The sequence below is a fragment of the Cetorhinus maximus genome, chromosome 5 (genome assembly GCF_964194155.1).
Source record: "Cetorhinus maximus chromosome 5, sCetMax3.hap1.1, whole genome shotgun sequence".
NCBI classification, from domain to species: Eukaryota; Metazoa; Chordata; class Chondrichthyes; order Lamniformes; family Cetorhinidae; genus Cetorhinus; species Cetorhinus maximus.
Window position 1 is genome coordinate 150,242,623 of NC_135883.1, and position 25,909 is coordinate 150,268,531.

General features: G+C 45.1%; 1 protein-coding gene across 2 annotated transcripts in view; it reads right to left on the bottom strand.

Moving 5' to 3' along the window:
• LOC144681015 (TOG array regulator of axonemal microtubules protein 2-like) overlaps positions 1 to 25,909 on the bottom strand; it is a 102,835-nt gene that overhangs the window by 45,049 nt on the left and 31,877 nt on the right. For both annotated transcript variants that reach the window (XM_078542682.1, XM_078542681.1), the window contains exons 3-8: positions 24,958 to 25,092; positions 23,071 to 23,349; positions 14,820 to 15,064; positions 12,919 to 13,094; positions 11,697 to 11,773; positions 10,557 to 10,697 (exon numbers count right to left, since the gene is read on the bottom strand). In XM_078542682.1, the coding sequence (XP_078398808.1) occupies positions 10,557 to 10,697; positions 11,697 to 11,773; positions 12,919 to 13,094; positions 14,820 to 15,064; positions 23,071 to 23,349; positions 24,958 to 25,092 (1,053 nt within the window). The remainder of the gene's footprint in view (positions 1 to 10,556; positions 10,698 to 11,696; positions 11,774 to 12,918; positions 13,095 to 14,819; positions 15,065 to 23,070; positions 23,350 to 24,957; positions 25,093 to 25,909) is intronic.

Genomic DNA, 25,909 nt, shown 5'->3' on the forward strand with positions numbered 1-25,909 from the left:
TTGCCAAGCAATAATGTATCAGTCCATCAGCCACATGGAGAGCAGCAAGAAATACACTCGATGAAGCTCCGGCATTTTGAGTCTAAAGTGTGATTATTTTTAACTTATGGGGGCCAGAAGAAATAACATGGTGGCAGCAGGGTGTCTGTGAGTAAAACCCCAAACATTTTAAATGAATTTAATGTTGAATTATGTTGAAAAAGTAACCCAAATTCGTGCCAGAGAGAGAGAGAGAGAGGGAGGGAGAGAAACTAAGTGAATCCTGTGAAAATGAAATAGGCGCTGCTGCAGCAATAAACACACAGCTCCAGCCCATGATCAATTGGGAGACTGATGATATTGTAAAGGCATTTGGAATATTTAAGTGAAAGCGCAGACTGACATTTGATAGCTTTCTAAAAAGCACTGGTGAAGAGAAAAGAGTCAACTACATCCTTTTGTGGGCATGAGGTAAAGGGTTAAATTTGTTTAATGGCTGGGAGCTGAGGGAAGACAATAGTAGAAACCCAGGCAAAACTTTTGAAAAACTCAGCACATATCTCCAGCCAAAGTCAAATCATCAGGTCTACCGATATGAATGTCAAAGCCTGGGACAGGAATCAGGTGAACCTGTTGACAATTTCATAACAAGATTGAAAATTGCAACCAGAAAATGTAAATTTAAGGACACAGATGAAATGCTGCCAGATCAACTCATTTGGGGGTCTGCAGACACTGAAGTACAAAAAGGTTTATTTGGAAAGGACAAGCCCCCAACATCACAAGCTTTTGACACTGCCAGAGCACATGAAACCACTAGTAGGCAGATGAAGATGCTGATGGCCCAAATGGCTAGCTTTCAGTTAAGTCAAGGGATAGGCAGGCATCTGCATAAAGGAGAGAACCAGGAGAGCTGAAGCAATGAAAGAGCAGCAAAAAAAAAAAAAAAAAAATGCTGTCTATACAGAGAGAAATATGTGCAAGAGCTGCGGATGACCACTTGAGTTCACAGACAGAAGGAAATGTCCCACATGTGGATCAAACTGCAAAGCTTGCAGAAAGCCCAATCATTGGGGAAAGATGCGCAGAACAAAGAAAAAGGATGGTAAACAAGTCATCAGAGACAAAGCACGGGGTGAATGAGAAGTGAAAATAGTGAAACTATCCATATCCTGGAAGATGACGATGAGCTTGAGGACACAATAGGCATAGGAGCCATACAACTGCATGAAGTGGCTGGATGTGACAGTTCCCAGAGAAAAGAAATTCATACAACCTTTCAGGTAATTGAAGAGGGTGAGAAACAAGCCCACAACCATAAATGTGAAGCTGGAGCTTGATACCGGAGGCACAGGGTAACATCATCCCATTCAGACTATAAGATCTTCCCTGAAAATTTGAAAGAAAATGGTTACCCAAAGAAAGGTCCTCTGAAACCCAGCAACATAATGCTAACGACTAGGGAGGAACTGAGCTTCACCAGCTTGGAACAACCCAAATCAGAGGGACACACAAAGGAAAAGGTGTTAACTGTATGTTCTACATTACTGAAACGGATGATCCTGCTATTTTTGGGTTCAGGAGCTGCAGCTTACCTCAGTAAACCATGAGATGAAGGAGGTGACACTGATTGTTGAAGGTAGTACACGCATTGAAAAGTGCCCTCCAATCAGAGGCAGGGAAGATCTGGTACAATTATACCCCGAGTGTTTTGATGAGATGGTTGGATGCTTTGAAGATTTTTAGTATTACATCACTATTGGTCCAGCGATGGTAACAATGATTCACCCCCACACAAAGTACCAATATAACTAAAAGAAAGCTTGAAAGAGACCCCCACGAGATGGAAGAAAAGAAATTGATTGCCGGAACCATAGAACCTGCAGATTGGGTAATTTTCGTTGTGGTGAGAGAGAAGCCAAATGCGTGGCTAAGAATGTGCCAGGATCCCAAAGATCTTAATCAAGCCACTAAGAAGGATCACTACCCCATCCCAACGCTGGAAGAGATCACACCAGCATTTACAGGGGCAAATGTTTTCAACAGACCTGATGCCAGAAATGGGACTGGAACATGAAGCTCAACAGGAAGAGGAATCTTCACTGTTGAAGCATCAAAGGTTGGTACAAATTCCTGTTGGAACCTTGTGGCTCTAAAATAAGCCCGGATGTGTTCCCGTAGAAAGTAGCCGAGACACACTGAGGATGTAAAGCAGCAGTCGGCCTAGCTGATCTCTGATATCCAGATCGACGGTGCAGATGAAAAAGATCAGGTCCACCATCTGCATGAAGGAGAGAACCAGGAAAGCTGGGATCAAGTTAAACACAGATAAATTGTGATGGTGGCAGAATGCCAGTTCTTCGGAATGGTTTACACACCTGACAGAGTCAAGCTGAATTCTGAAAAAGTCACAGCCATCTCTGAGACAGAAGCTCCAAGAGACAAGAAAGAGCTAAGGAGTTTCTTTCACTTGATCCAGTACATGAGCTATTTCATACCTCCTGCGTCAGAACACACAGCAAACCTACAAAAGATCTTGAGTACCAGTGATCCAAGTCACACCTGAGGACTTTCAACAATCTTAAAGAAGTGCAAGGAGACAAGTCTCTTAACAGAAAGAAACCTCTCATTCTGCAAGTAGATGCTTATACAAGACGACTGTGAGCAGCCTTGGTACAAGAGGGAAACCAATAGCATTCACAGCCAAAGCTCTAACATCAACTGAGATCGGATATGCCAACATAGAAAGAGAGCTTTTGGCAGTCATGCATGAATATGAGAAATTCCAGACAAATCTCCATGGGTGAAAGTTCATAGTGGAGAGTCATCATTGTCCACTGGAGCAGGTCCACAAGAGGGATCTATGTAAAGCACTAGCAAGACTACAGAGGTTACTCTTGAGGCTTCGGAGTTACAAATTCACACTGAAATGCAAGCCAGGAAGAGACATGATGCTGTAAGATACCCTAGCTAGGTTGTCACCACAGGAGAAACGTGAGATACGAGATCTAGGTATAAAGATTCTTCACCTAGTGAATGTAACACCACCAAAACTGAGTCCAATTGGAGGTGAGACCAGCAAAAATGAAGAGTCACAGATGCTGTCTCAGTAAGTGATCCAGGGATGGCCTGATAAGATAGAGCAAACACAGCCAGCAACATGGCAGTGCTGGTCTATCATGGTGATGACATCTCACTAGGAGATGGCGTTCTGATAGCTAGATCCTGCCTCAATGTTGGCAAGTTGGGTTGAGATAGGATGCTGCTCTTGGTCCACTCTACCTGCCACCAGATTTGGAGGATTTTGCGAAAGCATTGCTGGTGGTACTTCCCTAGTGCTTTGAGGTGTCTACTGTAGGTTGTCCAAGTCTCCAAAGCAAATGGGATCACGGAGACCACTGCTGCCCGGTAAGTCATGACCTTAGCCTCGGGTTTGAGGTCCAGGACCTCAAATACTCTTGGAGTATGAAGGCTGAGCAGGCACGTTGGAGTCAATGATGAAATTCATCATCTTTGTCTGCCTTCATTGAGAGGAGGCTCCCAAGATACAGAAAATGGTCCACATTTTCCAGGATCTCACTTTTGATCTTAATCGACGGGGGTGAGGGAGGTGTTTTGCTGTGGGAGCTGGTTGGAGGGGGACCTTGGTTTTCCAAATGTTTGGTGCAAGGCCCATTTTCCATGTGTTTTGGAGAAGGAGTCGACGATGACCTGGAACAAACTCAGTTTCTGGGTGAACACACACAAAAGCGTCATCTGCATAGTAGAGCACAATGACTGAGGTTGGGGGGGGGAGTTTTGGTTTTGGGCTGAAGACAGTGTAAGTTGAACAATTTCCAGTCTGTTCTGTAGGTTATCTCCAAGCCTGTGGGTAATTTGCTGGAGGTGAGATGCAGTACTGCAGCGAGGAAAATGAAGAAGGGAATTGATGCATCAACACATCTTTGTTTGACCCCAGTCTTCACTGAGATAGGCTCTGTGGTGGTTCCCATGGCGAGGATCACAGCTTGCGCATCATTGTGGGGTAGGCGGAAGCTGGTGACAAATTTTTGAGGCAAGCCAAATTTGGAGGAGGATACACCATAAGCCTTCATGGTTAACAGAGTGAAAGGCTTTTATGATGTCAAAAAAAGCCCTATAGACCATTTGGTGCTGTTGCCTTGCACTTTTCTTGAATTTGCCACACAAATTTGAGAAAGATCCTTGCAATGATGTTCCCTGTGGCAGACATCAGGGAGACTCCTCTGTAGTTATCGGAATTTGACTTATCTCCCTACGCGAATATAGTCATGATCTCAGCGTCCCCGAGATCTCTCGGCATGCACTCTTCTTCCTAGGTGAGAAAAATGTGGTTGCACAGCCGGACCAGGAGTGTAACTCTGCCGTGTTTCAGAATTTCAGGAGGGACTCCATCTGCTCCAGAAGCCTTGGTGTTTTTCAATTGTCAAATGGCTCTTTCAACCGCACCCCGGACCAAGGTAACGCCGAGACTTAGCCGGATGGGATATTGAGAAATGAAGTTGAGGGTGTTTGGGTTAAAGACAGAGCCTCAGTTGAGGAGTTCTTCAAAATGTTCTCTCCAGAGAGCACTCCTGCCCCCCTGACCTTAATGAGCTCCCCTCCATGCTTAACTCTCAACAGTGTGTGCCTGGAGTGCTTGGGCCATGGATCGAGTTGACGGTGCTGAAGAAACCATACATGTCCCTGGTGTCCTGTGCTCTTTCTACCCACCATTTGTTCCTTATGCCATGAGTTTTATGCTGTAATCCTGCTTTCAGCTATCAGTAGGGCTGCTGCTTTTCTCTGGGGCCTTGGTGAAGTTTCCAGTCAATGAAAGCTTTGCACTTACTTTCGATTAGATCCTGTATCTCTTGGTCATTTCCATCAAACCAGCCACCATGGTTCCTGGTAGAGAGACTAAGGGCCTCTTCACAAGTGCTTGTAATGGTGGACTTTAGGGTCAACCAGGCACTACAGGCAATCCTGGCGGCTGGAAGTTTAGAGGCTGACTGAGGGGTCCTTGAGGCCTTCGATGTTAATTTTTTTGCAGCTTCGCTTCTTGTTTGGGGGCCAGGCTGATGCAGATGGTGGATAAGGCAGTGGTCGGTCTAGCAGTTGTCAGTACCTGTCATGGAGTGGGTGATATGGAAATTGCTGCGATCCCCTGTTCAAAAGTTGATGTTGTTGAGCAGATGGCAGTGTTTGGACTGTGGGCATTGTCATGCGGTCTCGTGCTCGTCTTGCTGGCGGAATAGGGTATTGGTTATGACAAGGTCATGTTCTAGACATCTCTTCAGGAGGAGGACTCTGTTGGAGTTTGCTTTCCCTGTTCCTTCCTTGCCTATCATCCCCTTCCAGAGATTCACATCCTTCCCGACTCTGGCGTTGAAAACTCCACAGAGAATCAGCTTGTTGCTCACTGGGACTGGGGCTCGGGATTGCTCAATGCTGGCAAAGAATCCCTCCTTGGTCTCCTCTGTTGCCTCAAGTGTAGGAGTGCACTGACTGATGAGAGTGGCATGCTGATCCCTCATTGGGGTGAGCCGGGCAGTCATGATGCACTCGCATATCCCACAGGGGGAGTCACTGGGGCACCAGATCAGCTCATTTTTGACGGTGAAGCCCATCCCATGCAGGTGTTGCTCCTCTTCTGGAAGCCCCTTCCAGAAAAAGGTGTAGCTGCCACTTTGTTCCTTCAATTGGCCTTCTCCTGCACACCATGTCTCACTTAGTGTGGCAATGTCAATGACGAGGCACCTAAGTTGCCAAGCTATGATGGCCGTGCGGCACTCAAGTCTGTCACTGTTAGTGTTGCCCATGAAAGTCCTGACTTTCCAGGTCCCAGGTTTCATTTTGACGAGTGGGAGATGCCGATGCGTGATTTTTTTTTTTAAACACACAGGCATCTTCTGCCTTCTAGAGCCTGATCAGCTGTGTACTGCATAGGTATTAACAAAGACATCAAAAGAATGGCGTCCACATGCAATGTATGCCTAAAGTACAGAAACACTCAGCAAAAAGAGGCGATGGTAGCTACTGAAGTGCCACCCAGATCGTGGAATTCTGTGGGAGCCGATTTATTCACACACAATCAAGAATGGTATCTCAAAGTTGCACATTACTACTCAAAGTTCCCTTTTATCCGAAATGTGAAAGGTTTGAGAGCAGCAACAATCATCTCAGCAGGAAGTGTTCTGTTCACTGAGCAAGGGATTCCTGAGAAAGTAATATGTAACAATGAAATTCAACTCACCTCCAGAGAATTGAAGACATTTGCTGAACAGTGTGTGTTCAACATCATCACCTCAGCACCACATTATCCAAGGGGACACAGGTTTATAGAAAGCCACGCCCAGATGGTCGAGAGACAGGAAGGCCCAAGCCTTGCCTTATTGCCATTCCAATCTACATATCTCAAGGCTGACATGAAATTGCCTGAGGAGCTGTTGAATGGAAGAAAGTACAAGACAACTCTGCCAAGCAAGATTCTTCCACAGGCAACAACTCACTGATGCACAGGTAGCAGGAGATCAACACTTCAACAACCATGCTAAATTCCTGCCTGAGTTGTTGAAAGGACAAACTGTGCATGTGCAGTAAAAGGGAAAAGGATAAAAGGGAACTTTGAGAAGTAGTCTGCAAGTATGAGATGCCATTCTTGATTGTGTGTGAATAATAATGAAAACCTGGAGCCCTGCAAAAGTTGTTGGTGAAGCTGAGACTCCAAGATCACACATCATTGAGACCAAAACTGGTAGGCAAATGAGGAAGAACAGAGACCATATTCGACCTACACCTATTGCTGGAAAAAACAGAAAAGATCATGAACAACACCAGCAACATCACGATCCAAAGAGACATCATCAGCAGCATCAGCAAGAAACAGAACAACATCACCAGCAAGTGACACAAATTAACAATATCAAGCACGATTCCTACAACAGCAGCTGCAACATGCACAACATCACCTGTGCAGTGTGCCAACTCACCACTGAGAGCGATCACTGCCAAACCTATCAGATAGAGGCACAACATCCTACCACCTAAGTGACACTACAAATAATGCTTTTCTGGGAAAAGAAAACAAGCTATAAAAGACTCTTAAGGGCTTCAGTTTATTTATAAAAGTTGATTGTTAATCTTCTTTAGTTTAGAACAAAAGGGTTAATGATTGGAGCAGTTACATTGCTGTAGAGGCATTATATATATTTTAAAGAAAGAGGGATGTTATAATTGTTATATTATTTGCAAAGAGCTAGGAACTAATTGTTATGTGAATATTTTTCCTGGAGTGCCACATTCACTGTCGCACTGCAGCCATGTGTCAAGTAACAATGTATCAGCCCACCAGCCACATGGACAGCAGCAAGAAATACTCTCAGTGAAACTCCAACATTTTGAGTCTGGAGTGTGATTATTTTTAACTTATGGGAACCAGAAGACATAACAGACATGATGGTCCAAATGGCCTCCTTCTCTGCTGTAAATGACTCTGTGGGAGAGATTTTCCGGTCCTGCCTGATGACTCTATTCTATGACCATGTGACTGGTTTAAGGTGATTGGCAAAAGAACCAACGACGACATGAGGAAAAACCTTTTTACTCAGTGAGTGGTTAGGATCTGGAATACACTGCCTGAGAGTGTGTTGGAGGCTAGTCCAGTCGTGGCTTTCAAAATGGAATTGGATAAGCACCTGAAGAGAAAAACATTGTAGGGCTATGGGGAAAGGGGAGGAGAGTGGGACTAACTGCAGGGACACAATGGGCTGAATGGCGTCCTTCTGCATTGTAAACATTCTACGAGTTTGACACTAACTAGGGCCACAGGGGGTAGTGGGGTCCTAGCAACCAACATCTCAAACAATCTGGATCAATCCCTTAAAGGCCTGTTATCAATGCTAGCAAAAAAGGCCCTACATCCACAACTGTACCTTAGGACTAAACAAAGACAAAATTCTGCTAATTAGGCAAGGAGCGCTCTTTAACCCTTTCAATTCTAGAATGATCTCAAATAAGCAATTTGTTCAATACTACAAGTAAAGTTCCTGTTTGAAGCTTGTTAACACATTAAATGAAGAGGAATTATTTTCATTAAGGTTTTTTTAAAACATTCATTCATTGTCACAGCAACATTCTGCTAACAACCCTTCATCTTCAGCCTTAAACCAGTTGAGCTCTTGATATATTGTTAGATACTGAGTGTTAAGGGAACATCTCATCTCAAATTGATATGAATCACCAGCATTTACGAAGGACCATCTACAAATGCCCAAATCATGAGATCATAGATTGTGTGGTAGCAGCTTTAAACCCACTGCCTCGTACTGTAATGAGGGTGGGAACAAAGGAACATGGAACTCAGGAGCAGGAGTAAGCCATTCGGCCCTTCAAGCCTGCTCTGCCATTCAATAAGATAATGGCTGACCCGGTTATGATCTCAACTCCACTTTCCTGCCTGCCCCCACATAGCTCTCGACTCCCTTGTCTATCAAAAATCGGTCTAACTCTAAATTCAATGACCCAGTCCCCACTGCTCTCTGGGGAAGAGAATTCCACATACTGATGACCTTCAGAGAACAAAAATCTCCTAATTTCTGTCCTAAAAGGGCGATCTTTTAACCTTAAACTATGTCCCTTAGTTCTAGTCTCCCCCACAAGATGAAACATCCTCCCAGTAACCACCCTACCAAATCCCCTCAAGATCTTATACGTTTCAATAAGATCACCTCTCATTCTTCTAAACTCCAATGGGTTTAGGCCTAACCTGTTCAATCTTTCTTCATAAGATAAGCCCCTCATCCAAGGAATGAGCCGAGTGAACCTTCTCTGAACTGCTTCTAATGCAATTATACCCTTTTTTAAATAAGGAGACCAAAACTGTATACAGTACTCCAGGTGTGGTCTCACCAAGGATCGAGTACTCCGTGCTCGTGCACAGCAGGCCTGGGTGTCGTTGATGGCAAGCTATCAGCATTCACTGTCATTACCGCTCTGAAACTGACTGTAACTTCAGGAAGTTAGGCAAGCCCGGGTTAGCATGGAAATCCTGAAGCTGAGGTATGTCACTATCAGGGCTTCATCATAGACTGTGGTGTGGACACATCTCTGGAGCCGGCAATCACTTAAATCAGTGAGAACATCAACTTTGCCAATTCCACATCACCATTAGAAAGTAACACCATGTTCAATCAGGTGTAGCTGTGTTTTTAACAGTGACGTGGTTTTTAAAATTTGATGAATGACAGAACAGACCCTGCAATCATGGAGTGATGTTAAATTACCAACTAGTAGATTTTTTAATAATAATTTTTTTATTAAAAAGATTTTCATAACATTTTACCTTTGAACTTCACCCCATGTGTATGCTCTGATATTTAATTTTCCCCACGTAAATACTTTTTAAGAGATTTTAGATTTAGTGCTTTTTTGTTTTCTGCTTGTCTGTCTGTGCAAATCCTGCAATGTGATTGGCTGCTTGGTCAACCTGATGACATCACTGCTGCTCCAGGCTGGGAATGCCCAATAAAGAACGCTGCAATCAGTTGCAGTGCCATTGTCGGGCGAAAGAGGTAAATTCTCAGTACAGAGATCATGAGAACGCTCAGTGAGACTTATTTTGTGGTCAGCAGTGAGTGCCCTTGCTTGACGTTGACAACATGCCCCAGGCCAATTTTTTCAGTGGTTTCTCGAAACTGTCTTCTGGGCGACTTGGGATTTCCCAAGAATTTTCAAGGAACCATCACACACCTTGAGTTATAAAACCTTGTAGTGGAAAAAAATGCCACCTCAAGAGGCTTTACAAGTATGAAAGAAGCATTCTAACAGGCATTCTTCTGATGTGATTGGTTGTTCTGCTGCCATTGCCACTCCCATTTTTCCCATACGAACAAGGAGCAGGAGTAGGCCATTCAGCCCCCCGAGCCTGCTCCGCCATTTAATAAGATCATGGCTCATCTGATAGTAACCTGAAATCTGCATCCCACCCACCCACCCCCGATACCCCATCACCCCCTTGTTTACCAAGAATCTATCCACCCCTGCCTTAAAAATATTTAAAGATTCTGCTTCCACCATCTTTTCAGGTGGAGAATTCCAAAGACTCACGACCCTCCGAGTGAAAAAATTTCACCTTATCTCTGTTTTAAATGCGCGACCCCTTACTTTTGAACAGTGACCCCTAGTTTCCACAAGAGGGAACATCTTCTCCACATCCACCCTGTCTAGACCCCTCAGGATCTTATATGTTTCAATATATGTTCCCATAGAAGGATCAAGACCCACTGCCATTTTGATTGGCGTCCATTAAAAGTGTGGAAAAAATTGGGTGAAGAAGAAAATATTTCGCCTGGTTTGGTCTGATTTTCAAGTGGACTTTAAGCATCGTCCTGGTACAGCTCAGAAAGGAAAGTCTGGTAGGGAAATCCACCCAGTCTTTCAACAGAAGGACCATCTGCTGGATTTATTCCCGGCATTTCAAACTTCCCGCCTCACGTTCCTTTCTGTGACAGGCAATATAGAACAAAAAAACCCTGATCAGCCTTCCCCACTGTCTGGTTGTCCATAGATGTAGAGCTCACCAGTGGTTGGACGGGTTTTAATTCGGGGAGCGCCTGTGCCGTCCCGTGATGTCTCTCCTGCAGTCATAGGGGCAGATTTCACTCGGTTCCTGCTCTGCTTGGTCTCTTTCAGTTCTGTGCCGCAGTCATCTTTAATGGCAACTGTAATTTAAAAAAAGCTGCTCCTGAACCATTATCTTAAAGGGGCCAGTTCTGGCAGGTTTATTAAGTTGTGAATCATACATTGTAATGATCGCATGGGGCAGTCGTGGGTAAACTGATTTCCCAGCAGCAGTGTACAATGGCATGGAGCTTGATACACAGAACCCCTTACTGTGACCAGTTTTCTGCCTCAGCAACGTCATCAGAACTTACTAGAGACTAGCTGATCATCTTTGTCATTGCTCATGGTGGTTGAGACCTGGTTCGGATGTTTAGCTGTTAAGGCGACATGGTGTTTAAGTTGGCTTGACCCTTGAAAGCCATTGGCAGGGAATTGTCTAAATAGGCCAATCCTGTTGCCAGTTAGGGTGTTAGCTGTAAATCTCTGGCTGCTGCCCTCTAGAGGTTGTCAAGATCTTCGAGCTGGAAATTTGGTCTTTCTTTCATTTTATATTTAACAAATTGTGTGTTCACACCAGCCACAGGTCTTTGAGATATAGATAGATTGATTGTTTATACCTGAGGCTCATACAGCCCTCCTTTGATTGGTTATGTCACAGTGGAGAAATCGCCCCTTTTTCATTCCCAACGATACAATGTGCCCATAATGAGCAGCCAAACCACAAAGCCAGCTTTGCACCCTGGCAGCAAGTCGATATTCTGTCCCACAGTAGAGGTGCCCACTATGTGTGCTCGATTACCTACCTCCTCAGAGTGAAAGGCAGCAGTCAGTGAGAGAAACAGGAGAAAATACACCTTTGGAAGTCTCTCACCAGAGGGCCTAGTCAGCGAGTATATTCAAGGCTGAGCCTGATAAATTTTTGGAAACTTTTAGAATTAAGCAATATGGGGAAAGGGTGGGAAAGTGATCCTGAAGTAAAAGATCAATCATGAATTTATTAGATGGCAGCGGAGGCTCAAGGGTGTTGGGGGGGGCGTTTGACATCCTCCTGCTCTTCTGTTATTCTGTAGAAGTGTAATGAAGAAAGGAAATCCTACCTGGAGGCTGTGGCTCCTGCTCTTCAGAACCTGAACTCTGCCCTTCCGAGGTGACTGGATCTCTCTCCGAAGTGGGCCTAACAAGAACATAAGATCTTTACTCGAATGTGTGTGTGAGGAAGTGTAAATATGCAGAAGTGACGCAAGTGCTCTCACCCTCAATATGAATAAAACATAAATTTACGCAAATAGACAAGAGATATTTAGCAAATAAAACAGAAGAAAATAAGGAGACAGAGAGAGAGTTTGTGTGAAAAAAACATTGCTGGCCTGGGAATGATTCCTACTGACACTGGGGAAGGGGCTGGTGGTAGTTCTAACCTGAAACAGGTTTCAGGTGGGTGGATGGGGAGAGCAGCGTGTCAATGGCAGTCCCCCTCCCATTCAATTTGAGCCCTGGGCTATTTTCACCTGGGAGAGAAACCATTCCCATTGGAAAGGGCCAAGAACCTGAGGACACTGATTTAAATGGTTGCCAACATGAGGAGAAACATTTTTTACACAGTGTGCGGTTCAGATCGGGAATACTCTGCCTGTGAGTGGGGTGGAGGCAGATTCAACTGTGGCTTCGAAAAGGGAGTTGGATAACTATCTGAAAATAAATTGCAGGGCTACGGCGGAAAGGGGTGGAGGAAAGGGGTGGTTGCGGCGGGGTGGTGTGATTGGGACTACCTAAGTTGCTCTTCCTGCAGTCCAGGGGGAGGTGGGTGATTTTAACCCACCTCATTTGAGTTTTAAACCACCCTTGCAGCTTTGATTGAGCGGCTGCAACCATGTGCCAATTAACATACCATCCGGGTCCGAATGCCATCAAGTCTCTATTGTCTGATAGCTGTAAAAGTACAGGACTAGTGAAGCAGCATCAACTGTGACTCAGAGAGGCCATGGCACCCCCTGGCATGCGCAGCAGGAATGTTTGAATTGTGCCAGTGCAGGGGCAGTGTCCGTCTGAGGTTGGCATTAAGGCAGAGGAGTGGGTGCTGTGCACTGTATCTGGTACTTCCATGCCTGGTTCCAGGAGTCTGGTTGGGTGCAAATCGTGGCAGTGGTCTGTTTCCCAATGAAGGTATGGATTGGTAGAGGGGAAATGTAATAAATGATTGTGGTATGTTTGCGAGTCACCACACTGGGAAGGTGGCTGAGCATTACAGTGGGGGGTAGGATTACCTCACACAATAGATGGAGTAACAGGAAACCCTGAATTAAATAAATATAGTCTTACATTGTGATGTGAGGCATATGCTTCTGGACTTCTGGCTGCGTAGTATTGGAAGACCATGGGTGGAAGCTGCTCCCATCTGAACTTGACAACTTAAAAGATGACTGAGATAAACTGGCGCCCAGTAATTTCCGCTTCTTCTCAGCGCTGCTCCGCAAATGCTGAAGGGAGATCTTAACCTAGAAGATGAAGAAAGTATAATGGATCTGCAGACCATAGGATTGAAATTTAAACAAAGGACGTCAGATGGTTTATATATTGTATAATGGATACCTGGGAGTGATTACAGACTGGAATCTAATCGAGGAGTTCAGATGGTTTATATATAGGATAATGGATACCTGAGAGTGATTACAGACTGGAATCTAATCGAGGGGTTCAGATGGTTTATGTACAGAATAATGGATATCTGGGGGTGATTACAGACTGGAATCTAATTGAGGGGTTCAGGTGATTTGTATGTATAATAATGAAAACCTGGGTGTAATTGTATACAGAAAATTCGCTGATGATTACACAATATTCAGCACTCCGCAGATACTGAAGCAGTCCATGTCCAAATGCAGCAAGGCCTGGACAATATCCAGGCTTGGGCTGACAAGTGGCAAGTAACATTTGTGTCACACAAGTGCCGGGCAATGGCCATCTCCTACAAGAGAGAATTTAACCATCACCTCTTGGCATTCAATGACATTATCATCACTGAATCCCCCACTATCAACATCCTGGGGGTTACCAATAGGTCAGAGGCTAGGAATCCTGCAATGATTAACTCACCTCTTGACTCTCCAAAGCCTGTCCATCATCTACAATGCACAAGTCAGGAATGTGATTAAATACTCTCCACTTGCTTGGATGAGTGCAGCTCCAACAACACTCAAAAAGTTTGACACCATCCAGGACAAAGCAGCCAGTTTGATTGGCACCACATCCACAAACATTCATTCCCTCCAGCACCAACGAACAGTGTCAGCAGTGTGTACCATCTACAAGATGCATTGCAGGAATGCACCAAGGCTCCTTAGACAAACCCACAGCTGCCACTATCTAGAAGGACAAGGGCAGCAGGTTGATGGGAGCACCACCATGAGCAAGTTCCCCTCCAAGCCACTCACCATCCTGATTTGGAAATATATCGCTGTTCCTTCACTGTCACTGGGTCAAAATCCTGGATCTCCCTGCCTAAGAGCATTGTGGGTGTACCTACGCTAAATGGACTATAAAAATTCAAGAAGACAGCTCACCACCATCTTCTCAAGGGCAACTAGGGATGGACAATAAGATGCTGGACTAGCCAGGGACACCAACATCCCGTGAACAAAACAATATTTTTATACTTAGCATTGCCCATTGTCAACCAGTTAATTTGGTTGTCAATGGTGCATTGGATGGTATCAGAGGAGACATTCTCATGGTGTGCTCCGGACATTTCTGAATAGAACTTATTGCACTTCTGGGCACAGATGGCACAGTGTTTTGAGAGCAAAGTGACCTGGAGCAGTGATGGCCAAGCTGCTGAATCTGTTTTAAATTTTAAGTTTTGAGAAAAGATTGATGAGAGGGTGCCTTCATGCTGAAGTGCCCTCTGAGTTACTTACCCTTTACTGCAGCCTGCTGCTGCTCCTCTCAAACTAGAAAGCCTCTGATTTGCCCTTCAGCTTTCAGAGCCTGCCTGCTGCCCACAATTCAATGGGGAATCTCTCCCAGAAACAGTTCCGACTCCTGTTTCCTGTCCCTGGAGGGAAAATCTAGCCCCGTACATTCAGAATGTGTGCACCAACGAAAAGTCTTCACTTCATCCTAACGACTTCACCCAGTGAAGCTCATTAACTAAACAATTGCCCCTCTGTGGTTCTGGTACAAAACTGGAGATGTTGTTTAACACTTGGTTTAATGTCAATTACCTCCTCAGGAACTGTGACAGGTTCGGCATGTCCCTCTCCAGCTTTCGTACGTGGACAGCCTGACGACTCGCCAACAGAAGCCTCTTCGTTCTTGTCATTCGAGGGCAGGTCCTTATCATGGGCACCGCTGGTTTGCGAGTTGGCCTTCCTCTGGATGGGTGGGATGGGCCTCATGGCTTTCAGGAGTCGCTGCGAGGCAGATCGAGAGAGAGGAGGCTTCAGGGGAAGGACTGCCTCAAACAGACCTGACAGAGAGAATCACATGTCAAGGCTGGTCATTCTCAATTATGTTAATTAGCAGCTTCCAATGGGAGAGGTTGTAGGGTTCCCACCTGTACAGTTGTGGACTATCCCGGAAATTTCTAACGTGAACGAGATCAAAAGAATTCTAATTTTAAAATTTGACTTTCTTTTCCACACACGTCTGTATCTTCTAAGGTGAAGCCGTTAACTATTAAGATTTTCAATGGGCCAAAACATGCTGGAAAAATAATTGCCTCTTAATGTTGCACAACATTATTAATATGAAAAGTAGACCTGCAGGTTTAGGGGACTACAGTGGTTCTGGTGACCCAATGCCTTTATTTTAAAGTTCTCATCCTTGTTTTCAAATTCCTCCATGGTCTCACGCCTCCCTACCTCTGTAATCTCCTCTAGTCTCACAAGCTTCCGCGATATCTGCACTCATCTAATTCTGGCCTCTTGAGCATCCCCAATTTTAACAGCTCCACCACCGGTGGCCAGGCCTTTAGCTGCCCATGGTCATAAGCTCTGGAATTCCCTCCCTTAACCTCCCCACTTCTCTTCTCTCTTTTTTACTTAAAACCTCCCTCGTTGACCAAGCTTTTGGTCATCTGCCCTAATGTTTTCTTATGAGGCTGAAAATCAAATTTTGCTTGATAAATCTCCTGTGAAGTCCCTTGGGATATGTTACTTCGATATAGGCGCTATGTAAACGTAATCTGCTGTTGTTGATTAAGCGATACAGTGCATGTTACAAACCTCCTGAGCCTGCTGGTCTTTCCATATAGCCCTACAAATTCTTCAAATTCTACAAGTTCTTCAAATTCTACAAGTTCTTCCTTTTCAAGTATATATCCCATTCACTGCTGCAAGTTATTATTGAATCTGCTTTCACCGCCCCTTTCAAGCAGTGCATGCCAGATTTCAAAAACTCACATCAAAAAAAAAAGATCCTCACCTCCCCTCTCGTTCTTTTGCCAGTTTATATTTTGAAAAGGCACGCAGACTATAGTGGAGAAAGAGCAGCGGAGTGGGACGAGTTGGATAGCTCCTTCAGGGAACCAGCACAGGCACAGTGGGCTGAATGGCCTCTTTCTGCACTGTAGGACTATAATTCTAAGATGTGAGCAACACTGGCAGAGTCATATTTACTCTGCCCATCCCTAACTCCCCTCAGAAGGTGAGATTGGATCTTCTCACTGTATATATCCACCTCAGCAGCTTGTTAGCTCCATTCACATGGCATTGAGGCAATGTTAATGTGAACTATGCATGGTCAGAATGCATTTAGGAAATAGGTCCGCTCCCATGAAGGACATTAATAAACCAGTTGGGATTTAACAATCACCTAGCCACTTTTATGGGTTTTTCTGTTCTGGCTCTGACCCCCAAATAACCATATTTATTGAACCCCAATCCTCATTAACGTACCATGGTGATACTGAGAGTCACGGAGTCATCATGGCACAGAATGAGGCCATTCGGCCCATCAAATCCATGCAGGCTTTCCATGGTGCAATCCAGACAGTCCTATTCCCCTACCCCCACCCCCGCCACCCGTTCTATCCCCATTTCCCTCAAGTGCCCATCTTACTTCCTTTTCCAAATGGTTGATTGCACCTGCTTCCTCCAGTCTCGTCAGCAATGAGATCCAGGTCATTACCACTCACTGCGTAAAAAAAGTTCTTCCTCACATTCCCCCTGCATCTCTAACCCAAAACCTTAAATCTGTGTCCCCTGGTCCAATTGTACCATCAGCTAATTGGAACAGCTCTGTCTACCCTTATCCAAACCTGTCATGAGTCTCAGGATCTAGTGTAGGATCCTCAAAACTTCCCCATTATATTTATTTTTTTCCACCTGTTCCAGTCAGTTGATTTGCTCCCCATATTTAACTCCTGCTGTAACAGCCCAAGTTCTGTCACAGAGTGAACCTCTCCCCATCCAACAGGCACTCTGTCTCGCCAAACTTCTGACCAGCAGTGTGCCATACTGGACACCGGACAGAACTCCCTTGCTTTTCTCTGAAACAGTCGGACCCTTTTACATCCACCAGAGAAGGCAGACCGGACCTCGGTTTGACATCTCGTCCAAAAGACAGTACCGCTGACAGTCCAGCTCTCCCTCAGTACTGCCAGGCAAGCTTCAGCCGAGATCCTGTACTCGAGTATCCAGGTTGAGACTCAAACACACAGCCCTCTGACTCACAGGCAAGAGGTTCCTGCAGAGTGAGACACAGCCACCTGACACACTCAGCCCCCTATGCCAGTACTGGAATATGAAAGGCTTGACTCGAAACCACCTCCGATGACTTTAGTCAGCTGCAGCTGCCAACGTGGCCTCACGCCAGGCCTGGCAGTTGCTGGAGCGTTACAGTCCTGAGAAGAATTAATGTCACACTTTGCTGAGGTGATTGTGTTACTTTCCCATAAAAGCTATGGTGCAGTGAACAAAGAAAATCAAAAGCAAAGGGAGCACAGGCTTTATGTCCCCATTGTATTCAGGGAGAGCCTTGCAGTGAAAAGCAGCATTTGGAGGGTGAAGGCTCAGAACATTCCTCCTTTTAAAGGAAATAGGGAAATAAAGTGAGCCCTCGCCGTTGAAACAAACCGCTTTATACGGCTGGGCTGGGGAGAGGTGAAGGTAGGGTTGCCAACCCTCCAGGGTAGGCCTGGGATCTTCAGGAAGTGAAGATCAATCTTCAGGATACCACTGCGGGCAAAGATAAAAGCAAAATGCTGCGGGTGCTGGAAATCAGAAATCAAAACAGAAAATGCTGGAAATCTGAAATAAAAACAGAAAACGCTGGAAAAACTCAGTAGGTCTGACAGCATCTGTGGAGAGAGAAACAAAGTTAACGTTTTGAGTCTGTATGACCCTTCTTCAGAGCTAAAGAGAGGTAGAAATGTGATGAAATTTATACTGTTTAAGGGGGTGCAGCAGGTGAAGCTGGATAGAAAGCTGCTAAAGAGAGATTGACAAAGATGCCAAGAGCAAAAAGACAAAGGGAGTGTTAATGCTAGTGGTAAGGGCTAAAAAAGGTCCTGATAGTGGATAAAGGCAAGAAAGCAGAATGTGCTACTAGCAGAGCAAGGGTAAGCACTCAGTGGAAGAACAACATGGAACTAGTAACAGATGGTCCTGTAGGGGGTGTGGGGAGGGAGTGGCGGTTGGAGAATAAGGATGGAAAAAGGGATAAAAAGGGGATAAAAAAGGGGACAAAACAATGAATAAATTAATAAAAATAAAAATAAGTGGATAAAAAATAAAAATAAATTTTTAAAAAAGGGAATTAAAAAAGGGGTGAAGATAGAGGGGAGAGTTCATGGTCTGAAGTTGTTGAACGCAATATTCAGTCCGGAAGGCTGTAAAGTGCCTAGTCGGAAGATGAGGTGCTGTTCCTCCAGTTTGCATTGGGCTTCACTGGAACAATGCAGCAGGCCAAGGACGGACATGTGGGCATGAGATCAGGGTGGTGTGTTGAAATGGCAAGCGACAGGGTGGTCTGGGTCATGTTTGCGGACAGAACGAAGGTGTTTCGCAAAGCAGTCACCCAGTCTGCGTTTGGTCTCTCCAATGTAGAGGATACCGCATTGGGAGCAGCGAATGCCTTAGACCAAATTGAAGGAGGTGCAAGTGAAATGCTGCTTCACCTAAAAGGAATGTTTGGGCCCTTGGACGGTGAGGAGGGAGGAGGTAAAGGGCAGGTGTTGCACCTTCTGCATGGGATTGCATGGGAAGGTGCTATGGGAAGAGGATGAGTTGTTGGGGGTGATGGAGGAGTTGACTAGGGATGTCATGGAGGGAACGATCCCTGCGGAATGCCGCCGAGCGGGTGAAGGAAAGATGTGTTTGGTGGTGGCATCATGCTGGAGTTGGTGGAAATGGCAGAGGATGATCCTTTGAATGCAGAGGCTGGTGGGGTGAAAAATGAGGACAAGGGGGACCTTATCATGGCTCTGGGAGGGAGGGGAATGTGTGAGGGCGGATGCACAGGAGATGGGCCATACACGGTTGAGGGCCCTGTCAACCACCATGGGTGGAAAACCTCGGTTAAGGAAGAAGGAAGACATGTCAGAAGCACCTTTTTGGAAAGTGGCATCACTGGAACAAATGTAATGGGGGCAAAGGAACTGAGAGAAAGGGATGGAATCCTTACAGGAAGCGGGGTGTGAGGAGCTGTTGTTGAGGTAGCTGTGGGAGTCGGTGGGCTTGTAATGAATATTGGTGGACAGTCTATCACCAGAAATGGAGGCAGAGAGGTCAAGGAAGGGAAAGGAAGTGTCAGAGATGGGCCATGTGAAGGTGATAGAGGGGTGGAAATTGGAAGAAAAATTGATCAATTTTTCCAGTTCCTGATGAGAGCATGAAGTGGCACCAAAACAGTCATTGATGTATTGAAAAAAGAGTTGTGGGAGGGGGCCTGAGTAGGACTGGAACAAGGAATATTCCACATACCCCATAAAGAGACAGGCATAATTGGGGCCCATGTGGGTGCCCATAGCCACACCTTTTATTTGGAGGAAGTGAGAGGAGTTTAAGGAGAAATTGTTGAGTGAGAGAACAAGTTCAGCCAGATGGAGGAGAGTGGTGGTGGATGAGGATTGTTCGGGCCTCTGTTCAAGGAAGAAGTAGAGAGCCCTCAGACCAAGCCAATGGGGAATGGAGGTGTAGAGGGATTGGACATCCATGGTGAGGAGGAGGCAATTAGGGCCAGGGAACTGGAAATTGTTGATACGACGTAGGGCATCAGAGGAATCGCGGATGTAGGTGGGAAGAGACTGGACAAGGGAAGAGAGAATGAAGTCATGAATGAAGGGAAGAAATGAGTTCTGTGGGGTAGGAACAGGCTGACACAATGGGTCTACTGGGGTAGTCCTGTTTGTGGGTTTTGGGAAGGAGGTAGAAGCGGGCTGTCCGGGGTTGGGAGACTCTGAGGTTGGAAGCTGTGGAGGGAAGATCTCCAGAGGAGATGAGGTCAGTGACAGTCCTGGAAACAATGGCTTGATGTTCGGTGGTGGGGCCATGGTCCAGGGAGAGGTAGGAAGAAGTGTTTGAGAGTTGGAGCTCAGCCTCTGTGAGGTAGAGATCAGTACGCCAGACAACAACAGCACTGCCCTTGTCAGCAGGTTTGATAACAAAGCCAGGGTTGGACCTGAGAGGACGGAGTGCGGCAAGTTCAGGAGGAGAGAGGTTAGCGTGGGTGAGAGGAGCAGAGAAATTGAAATGGCCAATATCACGCTGACAGTTCTCAATGAAAAGATCGAGAGCAGGTAAGAGGCCAGAGGGAGGGGTCCAGGTGGAGGGAGAATACTGGAGGCAGGTGAAAGGATCCATTGAACAAGGGGAGGACTCCTGCCCAAAGAAGTGAGCACGGAGACGGAGGGGGGAGAAGAAGAGTTTAGCATCGTGCCAAGCCTGAAATTCATTGAGGGTGTAAGGGTATGAAACGGAGTCTCAGTACTGAACGCTCAGCATCAGAGAGGGGAAGGTCAGGGGGTATGGTGAATACACGGCAAGGGCTGAGGTTAGAAGAAGGGATGGGGTCAGAGGGATGGGAAGGGGTGGAGGGTCCTGGTGGTTGGCATCAACTGTTGAGAGAAAAATCATTGAGACATTAAAAAGGATTGGGGGTTTTTTTTTTTGCTATTTTCTTCTCTTTATCAGATATAAAAGTATTGAAAATGGGGGGAGAAAGATGTTTTTGGCTGAAAGCCAAGCATCATCCAATTGGGTCATGAGTCTTTTTGGTTTCCAATTGGTGTAGGAAGTCAGTGCGTCATAAGGATGGACGTGTTGGCTGACTAATGGCTGGAGCATGGCGGCAAGTCACATGATGAAACCTCCAGGAATACATTTAATCGCCATTGGAAACCCTAGATGGAGCCAATACGGCCGTTAGCAGGATTTCTGACTTTGCCCCAAACTCCCTTCAACTGACTTCAGTAGGTCTTACCTCAGTTTAGACAAGAAACTCCTTTTACACCTCCAGATCCACAAACGTGCTACACAGTTACATTGCACACACATGGATAGAGGTTAATCGGTGAGGAAAGTTAGAGTTTGGTTATAGATTCTGGCCTCCAGCTGAGAAAATGAAAGAAAGAGAGGCCTTGCATTGATGAAACATTTCTCAGGAATCCCAAAGCAGTTTACAGCCAAATAAGTATTTTCGTAGGAAACACAGCAGCCAATTGGCAGACAGTAAGTTCCTGGAAACAGCAGCAATCGTCTTTCTCCCTTTTTTAATAAAAAATCAATTATTTTTCAATCCTTTTTAATTTGCACTACTTGAAATGAAGGAGTGTACTTTTTTTTTCAATTCGTGCATGGGAGTGAACATCGCTGGCTAGGCCAATATTTATTGCTCATCTCTAATTGCCCTTGAAAAGGTGGCAGTGAGCCAACTTCTTGAAACACTACAGTAGTGGTGTAGGAACATCCACAGTGCTGTTACGGAGGGAGTTCCAGGATTTTGACCCAGCAACAGTTCCAAGTCAGGATGGTGTGTGGTTTGGAGGGGAACTTGCAGGTGGTGGTGTTTCCATCTATCTACTGCCCTTGTTCTTCTAGATGCTAGAGGTCACGGGTTTGGAAGGTGCTGGCAAAGGAGCCTAGGTGAGTTGCTGCAGTGAATCTTGTGGATGGCACACACTGTTGTCAGTGATGGAGGGAGTAAATTTTTAAGGTGGAGGATGAGGTGCCAATCAAGCAGGCTGCTTCGTCCTGGATGGTGTCAAGCTTCTTGAGTGTTGTTAGAGCCGCACTTATCCCAGGCAAGTGAGGAATATTCCATCATACCCATTACTTGTAGACGGTGGACAGGCTTTGGTGAGTCAGGAGGTGTGTTTCTCACCGCAGGATTTCCAGCCTCTGACCTAGTTACAAGACTTAAATTTGAATAGGCATATTCTGGGACTGCGTAGAGATAGAACAGTGAAAGTGAGAAGCGGTTGGACATTCTGGGGAAAGGGAGCCTGTCCGACACAGGCCCTGAGCCAACAGCAAGAAACAGGGAGATCCAAAATCCATGTTGAAGACAGAATGTCGTCTCACTTATTTCTCTCCCTCGCATTAAACAAAAGTGATTTTGTAAGCCTGATAAACTGAACGATCAATAGAGCCACTTCTTTCAGTGAAACACAGGCTCTATTGTGTAATAGGATGGGATGCTCCAGCAAGTACTAACAGCCCTGGCCATGTGCCATATTCGTTATTAGAGGCACTCGAAATACACTGTGATCATTTACACTTATGAAACAATTGGTTTACACCTTGTGTTGATATTGTGATGGTGGAATCAAAGGGATGGAGGAAAGGACGATGAGAAACATAGATAGAGGGAGTGAGGAAGAGGGGAAAGAAAATAGGAGCAACAAAGCAGAAAGAGAGATAGGAAATGGATTGAGAGAGAAGGGGTCAAAAGAGTGGAAGAGAATGTGGGAAAGTAATTGAGCAAAGGAGAGGGAAAAGAGAGCGAGGAAAAGTGAGAGAGGAAGTGACGAGAAAGGAGGAGGAAAGAAAAAAGGAATGAGAAAAAGTGAGTGGGGGATAACGAGAAAGCGGGAATGAGAAACAGGAGGGTGAAATACAACTGGTTAGAAAGAGGATTGAAGAGAGAGATAGATAGAACGTGACAGCAAGGATGAGGTGAACAAGAGCCAGTGAGTAGAGAGGGAGACAGAGAAAAAGAGAGTGAGCACCAGTGAGCAGAGAGAGAGAGGGAGAGAAATAGAGGATGAGTAAAGAAAGAGCGAAGAAAGACAGATAGTGATGGAGCAGAGAGAAAAACAGAATGAGAACAGGGGGTGAGAAAAGAGAGATAGTGAGCAGAGAGAGGAGAGAGACAGAAACAGGAGGAAAGATAGACAGCAAGCAGAGAGAGAGAGAGAGAGAGAGAGATAGAAAACCAAAAAGTTAGGCAGAAAAAGAGCAAGGAAAGAGGAAGGAGGCAGAAAGGGGGAGGAAGGAGAGAAGTGACAATTTTTGCAAATGGCATTGAACTTACTCTTTTGTGGCAGGATTTCAGACATTTGTCGTTTGAGTTTGTTTTTAAGTTGAAGCGTATCGAGGGAGGGATGGCCACCGTCCGTCTCTGTGTCAGCCCAGTCCAGCTTCACACTGTAGCCATGAACATGAGAAGCAGTCTGCGATCTGCTGCCATCGAACAAGTGGTAGAAATTATTACTGTCCAAAAGCCAGCCACCCGCAGGCTGCTGACCTCCCTCGGTGCTCTTTACAAAGCAGGTTTTCTTCAGGGGCAAGTTCAGACTGGACTGAAGAAAGGCTGTGGAAAACAAGAGGGTTAGTGGAGTCCTCAGCACGCCCTGCTCTTAAGGAGCAAAAGTCCTATCAGTAAACACTCAAAACAATTCCCAGCAACTTTCATAAGAAAAACAAAATGCTGGCAACACTTGGCAGGGCAGGCAGCGTTGTGGAGAGAGAGCAACATCATCAACCTGAAAAGTTAACTCTGTTTTTCTTTCTCTAAGACACATTCAAAACCATGAAGAGTTTTGATAGAGTAAATAAGGAGAAACTGCTTCCACTGGCAAGAGGGGTTATAACCAGAGGACACAATTTTATGGCAATTGGCAAAAGAACCAGAGGGATGAGAAAATTTGTTTGCAGTGATTCTAATTCTACTAATTCTGGCCTCTTCAGCATCTCCATTGTCGATTGTCGTAAAAACCCATCTGATTCAGTAATGTCCTTTAGGGAAGGGAATCTGCCGTCCCTACCTGGTCTGGCCTACATGTGACTCCAGGCCCACAGTAATGTGATTGACTCTTAAGTGCCCTCTGAAATGGCCTAGCAAGCTACTCGGTTCTCAAGGGTAATTAGGGATGGGCAATAAATGATGGCCCAGCCAGCGACGCCCACAGCCCATGAACAAATTTAAAAATATTTTAACTACTCCCCCAGTGGTGGCCAAGCCTTCAATTACCTAGGCCCCAAGTTCTGGAATACCCTCCCTATGCTTCTCCATCTCTCTTTCCTCCTTTAAGACAGTCCTTAAAACCAACCTCTTTGACAAAACCAGACTGATTATCTCCGTTAGTATAGCTCTTAGTGCACTCAGGATTGTTCAGAAAGTGCTGTCTAATTGTGGAATTATATCTAACAGTACATATTTTGTTGACTGCATTCAGCCAGACCATACTTGTAAAACCTAGAAAACACTGAATATTAAAAGTGATTCCACGATTGGCCAGCACTTGCTGAACAATCCTGAATGCACTAATAGCTACACAAGCAAACAATTTATAATAATCAGTGGAGCTCATAATGTGGCTCATTTAGTCTGCTAGGAACAACATTCATTCATGCACAGGGACCCATTCTCTGCAAACAAAAGGAATATGTTCAAGCCTAGCACCTATTGTTCCCCACTGTTTTCTCCATGGCAATGCTTCCGCCAATCAGAGTCAACTTGCTAACTAATCATCACTTTTTTTTCCTGTTGTATAAATTGCTGTGATTATTTGAAATTTGGCATTCTGGCATTTGTCATGATGAGTGCAAGATGAGAAACTTTGGCAACATCTCTCTTTTCAGCAATATTCAAGATCTGTACTGCCAAATGACTGATGGTAGAAATCTGGACCTCACTCCCTAAAAAAGCTGTGGTTACTGGACCAATGGACCTGTCAAAGATTGCAATTAATAGACTAAGGAGGAGTAAAGTATAGGGTTGAATTACTGATTAGCTACGGTCCAATTGAATGGCAAAGCAGGCTTGAGGGGCTGAATGGCCAACTCCTTTTCCTAATGTTCCTACATTCCTGGTAAAGGAGGCCTTTACCGCAGGGCTGCATTAAACCCAGGTCTTAGAAGTGATGGAGAGTGTCTAACCCACAGGACTACCTAATCCCACACATATACACATTGTTACCTTTCCCTTTGGACAGCCAGCCTCCTGTCTGCAAATGGAGATTGGAATCCACACTGTTGCTGCGAATGAGTTTGAATGTTGCTTCATTATTTCGTATCGGTCCACAGTACACAGTCATAGGCATGCCGTACTTGCCTGATTTGTGGTGAGAATATAACAGTGAAAGTTAGTCACTGCAAAATGTAAAAACAACATTTCACATACCTCTCTTATTATAGAGTCAGCTCTGTAATGTGACCAAGTTACAGCTTAATCTTCCCGTCAGATTCTTTTTATTCATACATGTATACATAAGATATACAACGCAGAAACAAGCCATTCAGTCCAATCAGTCCATGCTGTGTTTATGCTCCACTCGAGCCTCCTCCCATCTTTCCTCATCTATATCTCCCATCACAATCCTCTGTTCTCTTCTCCCTCATGTGCTTGTCTCACTTCCCCTAAATGCATCTATACTATTTGCTTCAACCACTCCCTGTGGTGGTGAGTTCCACATTCTCACCACACTTTGGGTGAAGAAGTTTCTTCTGAATTCCCTATTGGATTCCTTGGCAACTATCTTATATTGATGGCCTCTTGTTATGCTCCTCCCCACAAGAGGAAACATTCTCATAATCCACCCTATCAAAACAATTCATAATTTTAAAGACCTGTATTAGATCACCCCTCAGCATTCATTTTCAAGAGAAAAGAAACCCAGCCTGTGAATTCTTTCCTGATACGTAACCCACACATTTCTGACATCATCCTTGTGAGTCCTCTCTACATTCTCCTCAATGTTCTTTTTGTAACCTGGTGACTAGAACTACAACACAGTGTGATCTGACCAAGCTTTGATGTAGGCTTAGCATAATTTCCCTACTTTTCAATTCTATCCCTCGAGAAATAAAGCTGAGTGCTCAGCTTATTTATTTTTTATGGCTATGCTATTTGTTCTTGGGATATCGTTGCC